Below are 9,288 nucleotides of genomic sequence, written 5' to 3'. Positions count from 1 at the left end.
TGTTTTCTTCGTTCCCATAATCAAATGAGAATGTTACACATACGAGTCCTTTTATCCTGTACGGCAGTGGTCTCAAACACGCGGCCCGCGGGCCAAATGTGGCCCGCAGGACACTAGTTTGAGGCCCCCGCCTTGATATGAAAGTTTAATGTTAGTGCGGCCCGCGCAAATTTGATATGGATGCTGTATGGTATCATGTACCCAGAAAAAATGATTACGTTTGATTAATGTTCATGTTAAAGGTTAAATAACTGTTAATAGTTATCCTCCCTATCCGTGTGGAAGTGGTAAGTTTTTGGCTATTTAAGTTTAAAGGAAATAACTTGAAGGCTACCGTTTAGGTCGCTAGCTCTCTAGTTTGCGAGTTAGCATGTGTCTCAAGACCGTGCAATAATATGTCTACCCACCAACTATATGTGGTTTCTTAAGTTTTTATTATTTGCCGTTTTATTATTATTATTATATTTATTTATTACTGATTGATTGATTGATTTTCTTTTTTCTTGATTTGTTTATTTATTTTTCCTCTTGTTTTGTGTAGAAAAATAAAAAGTAAGATATTTGAGAACAGTGGAATGTTTTATCAGAGCTTTTCTTGTAGAAAATCGGAACCAAAGCAAAGTTTATTCATTTTTCTGTTTTTAATAAATGCGGGGGTTTTTTTTGTTTTTTTTTTGGAAAAACCTGATGTGGCCCAGTCTCACCCAGACCCTAGCTCCAGTAGCCTCCAGGTAAATTTAGTTTGAGACCCCTGGTGTAGATCTCATATCGGCCACTTGTGCCCGTCGTCTTGTCCTTTTGGTCACTACCCAAAGCTCATGACCATAGGTGAGGAGAGGAACGTGGATAACCTCACCTCCCTCTTCACCACCATGGACCGATGCAGAGTCCGCATCACTGTAGATGCCGCACCAATCTGCCTGTCGATCTTGTGTCCCATCATTCCCTCACTTGTGGACAAGACCTGGAGATACGATACTTAACTTCCTCCAATTGAGGCAGAATCTTATCCCCAACCCGGAGATGGCACTGCATCCTTTTCCGGGCGAGAACTATGAACTCAGACTTGGAGGTGCTGATTCTCATCCTCTCTGCTTCACACTCAGCAGCAAAACAACAAAGGAGATCCTGGAGAGTCAACAATGAAGGTAAAAGTTATGTTGAATATTATTTTGTCCATTATTCATTTATTCAATTATTTTGCGTTGTTTTCTGGATGTAAAAATAGAATTATTCTTTATTCTTTATTCAATATGTGTGAAATGGATTAATTGGATTTACATTATTTCCTATGGAACAAACTGCCCCGGATTTCGTAAGTTTCATTTTTTTTTCTTTTTCTTGTAAATTCAGCAGAAATGCCCCAAAACTGGCAGTATTGAGCTCTCTTCTCTGAAAATGGCTGGCATTGAAGTACAAAATGAGGTCAGTTTGGACTGACCTCGCCATTTAATCACGTACAAATGTGCACAATAAATGGTATATCTCACTGAATTACCACAATGCTGGACATTCACTTTCACCGAGCACTGTCACTGGAAGCGTCACCTCAAAGTAGCAATTTCCCTTTGATAAAGGGCGGCCATCCACATAGCAACCCACTTCTTCTGAGTTCCCTTGGTAACTACAGAGAGTAAACTGCAGGTTAACACTGAGGGTGTGTATGTGTGTGTGCAATCACAAACACACCTTTTGAAAGAACTGCCTCAACATCCTTGAGTCAAATAGTATCAACCTACATGGAAGTACACACACACAGATATTATTATTTATGAGGTATAGTTGGATAAAGTAATTTTATTATCTAATTCATTAATCATGATTAATCACGATGTGTCATTATGTCTGAAATATGCCCATTTTTATGGGGCATTATTATATGTATTGGCAGGATTATGTATATTTGTATGTATTAACAGCGCCAACATCTACATCAAATTAAGATAACCCACACACGTCTGAAAATGTACTTACCTAACACTGCTTTATTTAATTCCGGCCTGAAGTCAGCTGGGATAGGCTCCAGCATACCCCCACGAGCCCCACGTGAGGATACACAGCACAGAAGCTGGATGGATGGATGGTTCCTTTAATATCAGATTATTTGAATCAGACTTGAACTGTTTTATTGTGAGAAATGAGGAGATGATTTAAGATGAATTCACATGTTTTGAGTGCATTTTATGGGATTTCCCAGCATCATTAAATGCAGTAAAATGTACTGAGCATTATGGGTAATTTGCCTCATCTACCCTATTGCAATGCTTATAAAGCTAACAGTTAGCAAGACCTGATTTAGACCACACACCACGGGGGAGGAGAGCCTGCATAACGGGAATGAACAGTGAAAAAGACGGCATAAAGGTTGCTGCATAAAGACAGTATTAACTATGTTTATCATTTGTCATAATGGGGAACGTGAGATGGAAGAGCTAACGGTTAGACTACCTTGAGTGCAGCATGATTGTATTGAAGACTTTACATAATATTTAACTTTTTCTAGGCCTGGGCGATATATATAGGTTTTTACAATATCGATATTTAATTTAAGCACAATATCAAAACAACCATATCGTTGATATCGATATAGAGTGAATTTGCGTTGTATCTCCCTCATGCCTGCATGCAGGATGGACTAAGGGGAGGGAAGCTCCAAATAAATTCGTAGCCCAGGAACTATCGTTAGCATTAGCGGCTAATGGCGGTGCTAATGTGCTTGAATGTTCGTCGCGGAGGTCTTTAGAAAAGCGAAGTGGAAACGGTTGTTTGCGTGATTAAAGTAATGCAAGTAATTTAATACCAATCTCGAACTATAAATGGGAAAACTCACTTTTTTTCCATCAGCTAGCCATGACTCCACATCAAACTTTGGAAACGTCGGCGCTTTTTAGTGACGTCACCATAGACATGCGTATCTGATGAAGGACTATCACCGTCAAAACTTACTGTACATTCTGTACATTGTTGCGCTGGGCTACAGGATATCACGGTGAGTTATACATCTGCTGACTGGTGTAAAAAAAAGATTGTAGGGTTTGCTTTTAAGAAATGTACATTTTCGTCATCAAGCGGTCGATTTAGAATAGAGCTAGCATAGAGCTAGCAGCCAGTGCGCCTGCGCGGCGCTGTGTTGACACCGGTTCCCATGTTAACAGAGCCGCTGAGCCGAGCTGGAAGGGAGGATGAGTGGCGGTCAAAATGCCGGAGTACAAAAAAAAACAGTCCAATGAAATGTGGAAAATGAGAGCCCCACTTGGTCTGGCTCATGTCTTGGAATGTTCTCCAAATATGCCAGATATGTGGACTAATGCTGAAGTTTGCAAGCTGATGCGAACTTGTGGCAGCAGGTGATTTTAGCTGGCTTTGCCAAGATTAATAAGACCAGCAGGCTGCAGATAGCGGTGTCATTTTTGGCCTTGTGTTGCCCAGAATTCCAGGAGACCAGTGGGGATATCTGCTCTGCCATGCCTGTTCATTTACTGTGTGCATGAACATCATTCCCATTAGGCCAGTGGTGTCCAAAGTGCGGCCCAGGGGCCACTTTTGGCACACGGGTTGGCCTGCAACACGTGAACTAAAATTGTACACAAAAAAACCCAGTAAAAGTAGCAAAAAGGAAAAATGTAAATAGAGAAAGTTCAAATGTTGATACTAATAACTAATAATAGAATTAGTGTTAACAGGTTAAAGTATAATATCAAGTATCAGATGGAAAAATGTCACAATTTTACAACTCACTTACATTTAGTTCTATATTCAAACAGTGCATTTTTTAATTTTAAATATACATCACTCTTGTCCATGTGTGAGGAGGACAACACTTTAATTGTTAAACTTCCAGGTGGTTTAAATGATAATATAATAATGATGCCACTAGTACTATTAATAATGAGTAATGGATATATTTACTTGACAGCGTTATTATGTATGACCACAAATATCACATTGTGACATCATCCCAAAGCGTAATGAAGTGAGCAGCATTTTTGGTGCGTTGAGGAGAAAGCTGAAGATGTCAGTTATGTCCACTTATGACAAAAGCGGGGCAGTGGCTTTTGTTATTTTTAGACGCAAGATGGCCACGGAGCTTTCCTCTAGATGTGGGAACTGCCCCCCAAGAATTCAGATGATTACTCCTCAGGTTCAAATGCTAATGTGTATGCAAGTCTATTGAAAATGGAAGTATCAGCAGCAGCTGGTGGATTACACATTTACACAGCAAATGTCTCCCACGGAGAGCTGTGGTTTGATTACAAAAGGCATTGCAGTGGCAATGGTATTTATGGAGGTGTGTTTGTATTTGTTGCCATGACAAATATTCTAGAAAGGTGCCTGATGCTGTTAATGCTGGAATAGGACTTCTACTTAGCATGCAAGCAGAATGAGATGAATGGCGAATGTGCCGGTATTTTGATAATTTCTGAAAGGGGACAAAATCCACCCCCCACTTCCTCTGTCCCTCCCTGCCACCTCCTTCTCTTTCTCTCCCTCTCTTTCTCTCTCTCTCTTTCTGAGTCCCAGCCCCTGAAGGTGTCATAACTGTGCTTGCTCTCCCTCTCTCACTCACTCTCTATCACCGCCTTTCACATCTTTAAAAGCTGCTGCTTCTGCTGTGGCTTTCTCGATCTCCGTTTGTCTCCTCTGGCACTGCAGGGAACTCAACTGGCAAAGCACCAAGGAGAGCTACTGTATAGAAGCGGGTGGGAGAGAAAGAAGGAAAGAAAGAGAGAGAGAGAGATAACAGAAATAGCATCAACCACATTTACCTGTCAGTGTGTGAGTGTGGAGAATTTGGAGAAATGCATTTGCTTTGTAACTTAACTAGCGTTGTTTTATTGCTAATTGTTCACTGTGGATGGCGGACAGGGGCCAGTCGTTTGGGCCCCTACAAGGTTTGTCCCAGCTGCAGGGATCCACTCGGTGCTGGGAGGTCCCCCAGGGAGCACAATGTGGCAGGCAGCACAACGGTGTTGGCCCAGGGAGAGCCCTGTGGCGTGTACACCCTGAGCTGTGCCAAGGGGCTCCGCTGTGTTCCCCCGCCAAGGGAGCACAGCCCCCTTCAGGCTCTGTTGCAGGGCAGGGGCATTTGTGCCAAGCACAGCAGGACAAGTCCCACTGAGAGGCCCCACCCCACAGGTAAGATCATGTCAATGTAGATTGATTTCATTATTGGATCCCGTGCATGGGATCACATGTGCAAACATCCACACGTTTGTACATTTAATTTAATTGCATGTGACAAAAGGAAAGGTCAATTAGTGAATGCATTTAAAACCTGCATGCATTTCTTGCCCAGCGCTGCTCTGCAGTACCTCACCGCGGATAACAATGTCATTTGTCATTTTGAAGTAGAAATGTCGCTTCATTGCTGAAACATACGGTCACAACGTAGGAATAATGAATTGGCCTGCATTTGCATGACTTGCACTATGTCCAAACTGTTACTTACATCCTTATCAAAGTGCTTTTTATTGCAGTGGTCTCCATCTACTGTTTAAACGGAGACACTGCTATGTGGAAAAAAAAATGCATTGATGGAAATGATTTTTTTTTTTCACCACCGTTGACCACCAATATTTAATTGATATTATCTCAGAGACTATGAATTGTTTTGTGCAAACAGATGTAAAGATACACCAAGAATGTGGAACGCAGGCATCCTGCTGTTTGATGTTAATGAATCAGATCCTTTCATCACCATCTGATATGTTGGTGTGTCATTTCCTCTGCAGGTCCTCATCCTTCACACAGCGGTGACATTGAAAAAGTAAGTTGTGTCATTTTCTTGTAATCTGTGATAAGTGAAGGTGACTGGCGAGGCTGCATTGATAAATAGGTGATGGATGAGAATTATTACCCTGCTTTTCCATTTTGGGTGTTGCAGTGGCATGTACACACACGGCGATATGGTGCATGATGTGTGTGCTGCTATGCGGCAGAAGTAATTTAGCATGATGACAATCAGGAAACTTTCAAGCCGACGCACAATATGTACATTATTAGTGTGTAGTGTGCTGTATTATAGTTTATTGATGACTTAGTCTGATGCCACAGTGTTAAAGAACCCTTTTAATCTCTTCAGTGACCTGAAAAATGAAAGCATTGTATAATAAAGTGGTTATATAATGTTACACAATATGTGACATCTAAACATACATGGCTGCTCTCTTTGTGATTTACATTAACATGTGACTAAAGTGATGCCAGCACCATCACCTGAGGGAATGAAGCGGCTCTCTCTAGCTTTGCTTCAAATCACGTTTGGAGTCTGCCTTTCTGTTCTCAGGCACCGTGCCGCAAAATGCTCAACAGTGTCCTGAGAGGTTTGGAGCTGACAATCATCCAGTCTGACCGTGACATCTATATACCCAACTGTGACACCCGCGGGTTCTACAGAAAAAAGCAGGTACATGTTGGAACTTAGTTGTGCATTTGCTGCAGCATCTTTGCGCCACCGTTTGTGCGTCGTGGGATTTGTCAGCTGTGAATGAACTGACACGTTTCTCTCGGAGCTTCTGTGGGCTCAGACAAACCGGTACTGCGCTATGATGACATGCCATTTTCTGTTTCTCTCTCTCTCTCTTTCTCTCTCTCTCTCGCTTGCTTGCTTCCACTCAATCTCTGCTGTCCTCTTATCTTTTGCACAGTGCCGCTCCTCCAAAGGTATGCAGCGTGGCCACTGCTGGTGTGTGGATGAGCTCGGCACTCCAGTGCCCTCACGTGCCAGAGAAGATGGTGTTTTACCATGCGATGGAGAGTGAGAGATGAGCATGTGCTATTGTCAAAACGCCTGCAGGAAGAGGAAGAGGAGGTGGAGAAGGGAGCACAGGGAGAGGGGAAGCTTTATCATGGGCTAGACACTGCCTGGACAGGAGGTAGCAGCCACTCCCGCTGGGAAACACACACTTCATGTCCTCTTTTGAAGAATGACAATACAGCCACCTGAATGTCCAACTGTTACAGCAATGTTCTCTGCGTTGCCATCTCGATACACAGCATGATAACGGTCCATGAACTTCCTCAATGATCCAAGCCGTATTACTGCAAAGAATCTCCCTATTCCCTGCCTCTTGTTCCGGCTTTCTAGTTCGACTTCTAATTTCCTTTTTTTTTTCAATTTAGGATAGCTGACACTGCCTGTGTTTGTTCTGACCTCAGTGGGCTGAAATACTGTTACGCAGGTGATGTGACACCAACGTGTGTCAGCCTCGCCATCCTCTCTCCCTCTCTCCAAAGATACACTGATATCAATGTCTCTTAGAATAATTTATTTGGGGGGTCTGTTTTCCATTAATTACTGCTTTAAGCTTACAATACCTTATATATTTGTGTGTGTCGTGTCTGAAAAGAAAGTAAAATGAAAATTATACAGGATGCTTCTGTTGGTTTTATTTGTCAAATTGGTGTGGTGACTGCTTATCAGTTGATTGTTTGTACATTTGTTGGACTTTTGTGATTGACTGTGTGTTCTGAAGTAGCAAACAAAAAGCGTACGGCTGTTATCCTTTTCAAAAAAAAAAATGTAAGGCATATTTTTATACTCGTCAATATATTTTATATATGAATTATTGGTTTATTTAATGAACTACAGTATATTGCCATGTATTTTTATATTGCCAGCTATTTGTTATTTAAAGACAGAGATTATTTTGTTTCATGTAGGGGAAGTGCAGTGCTTTCAGGGCACCTTTATGGCTAAACTAATCAAAGATCAATTCAACTACTGTACAACATTTGGTTATATCTCATGGTTTTATTTCCTTATTTGTGTTTTTTTTTTTTCATTTTAAAACTGAGAATGTCTATTATACTATTGTGTTTACTCATACTACTTCTGATTTCAATATGTAACAAAAAAAAATGTTTCCCAAGTCTTGCCAAAGCCATGTCGATTGTGTGCTAAGTGTGATTAGAATTGATTCCATTTCTGACCAATCTTGTTGTGCCAATGTGTTAACCGTGATGGATTGTCTGCGCAAAAAGGACATTAAACATAACGATGATAAATACAGACACGAATAAATAAAGCATATATTAATACAAGTACAAGCATTTGAGCGAGTTCTTGCCTTTTCGTTCGTTTCACAGCCCGGCTATGCAACAGTGACACAAATTACACATTACAGCACATTAGCCCCGTGGTGTTTTTGAGCTAATACTCGGCACATGAAGGATCATTTGCTCCTGCTTCTCCACAGGGCCTTGAAACATGCCTGTTTCCAAGGTAACAGCAGGGAATATCCAATGTGTCCACGGATAATGGAATGAAGGCCCTGCAGATAATAAAGGAGGAAGCATGATCAGAATTAACTCCCACCACTGAATCTTTTCTCGGTTGCTTTCCTCTGCTGTTCTTGGCAATTCCTCTGCTCCCATCCAGCATAAGATTAAACAGAATCATATTTGCCAAGCGTGAAATATGAACCTATATTTTTGTATCATGATTCAATTTGACTTTTCTTACAAACTTACACATATCACAATCTATTTTTTTTACAATACCTGTGTTGTCAATTGAAAATGAAAACATTCTTGGTCATATGCCTGATCAATAAATTTGATATAATTTCAAAATCTATGCATATTAGAATCAAGTGCTGTATTTAAGCCAGGGATTTTCAAACATATTCGGTTCATTAGAAACCTTAGAGTCCATAGGTGTATATGAGAGTATGAATGGTTGGTTTTGTTTATGTGTCATGTGATTGACTGGCAACCACTTCTTGCCCAAAGTCAGCTTGAATAGGCTCCAGCTGACCCACCAACCTAATGGGGGACAAGTGGTAGGCCTGTTCAAAACATAATTCTAAGAATCATAGAACCAAGTGCTCTATTTAGGCCAAATGGTTAAACTAGAGCAGGGATTAAGGCAGGCATCCACTGGGAGGCGCCAAAAGACATTCGGGAACAGGGATGCCGTGTGGGTGGGAAAAGTTCGAACAATTCCAACAAGGACCCCCAAAAATAGAGATGTGGTGACTGTCCAAACGCCTGTCTAGAAACGATAAGTATTTTCGTTTGGAAAAAAAAGGTTACAGTGAGCAGAAAATTCCACAAAAGTCTGTTTTTCGGCTAGTTCCACAGGCCCCAACAGTATTATATCCTCTGAGGGGAAGCTCACCGTGCCACTTTAAACCCCTGAGCTAGCATATTTACAATGTGATACACAAAGAAGCATCTAGTGGCTTACTGCAAGTTTTTGACATCGTAGAATCGAATTTACATGCTTCTTAGTTAAAAGTTTTTTTTTTATAATATATAGTATGTATACATTTTAATATATTCAAC

At 41.1% G+C, this 9,288-nt stretch overlaps 1 protein-coding gene and 1 long non-coding RNA gene across 2 annotated transcripts; one reads left to right on the top strand and one right to left on the bottom strand.

Moving 5' to 3' along the window:
* Window positions 1-643: 643 nt before the first annotated feature.
* Window positions 644-2,896, bottom strand: LOC131104823 (uncharacterized). The gene is made up of 3 exons (XR_009119830.2): window positions 2,831-2,896; window positions 1,975-2,087; window positions 644-1,735 (listed from the first exon to the last, which is right to left on the bottom strand). It is a non-coding gene; the product is annotated as an uncharacterized LOC131104823 (long non-coding RNA).
* A 1,327-nt stretch (window positions 2,897-4,223) lies between these two features.
* igfbp6b (insulin-like growth factor binding protein 6b) lies at window positions 4,224-8,024 on the top strand. Its single transcript, XM_078796718.1, has 4 exons — window positions 4,224-5,136; window positions 5,733-5,767; window positions 6,287-6,406; window positions 6,648-8,024. The coding sequence occupies exons 1-4, from the start codon at window positions 4,800-4,802 to the stop codon at window positions 6,759-6,761; spliced, it is 606 nt and encodes a 201-aa protein (XP_078652844.1). The 5' UTR covers window positions 4,224-4,799; the 3' UTR covers window positions 6,762-8,024.
* Window positions 8,025-9,288: the final 1,264 nt, after the last annotated feature.

Source organism: Doryrhamphus excisus, linkage group LG15 (assembly GCF_037039965.1).
Source record: "Doryrhamphus excisus strain RoL-2023G ecotype Guam linkage group LG15, RoL_Dexc_Guam_v1.1, whole genome shotgun sequence".
Lineage (NCBI taxonomy): Eukaryota > Metazoa > Chordata > Actinopteri > Syngnathiformes > Syngnathidae > Doryrhamphus > Doryrhamphus excisus.
The sequence above is the reverse complement of the archived record's forward strand: the minus strand, read 5'-3'. Positions and strand labels throughout refer to the sequence as shown.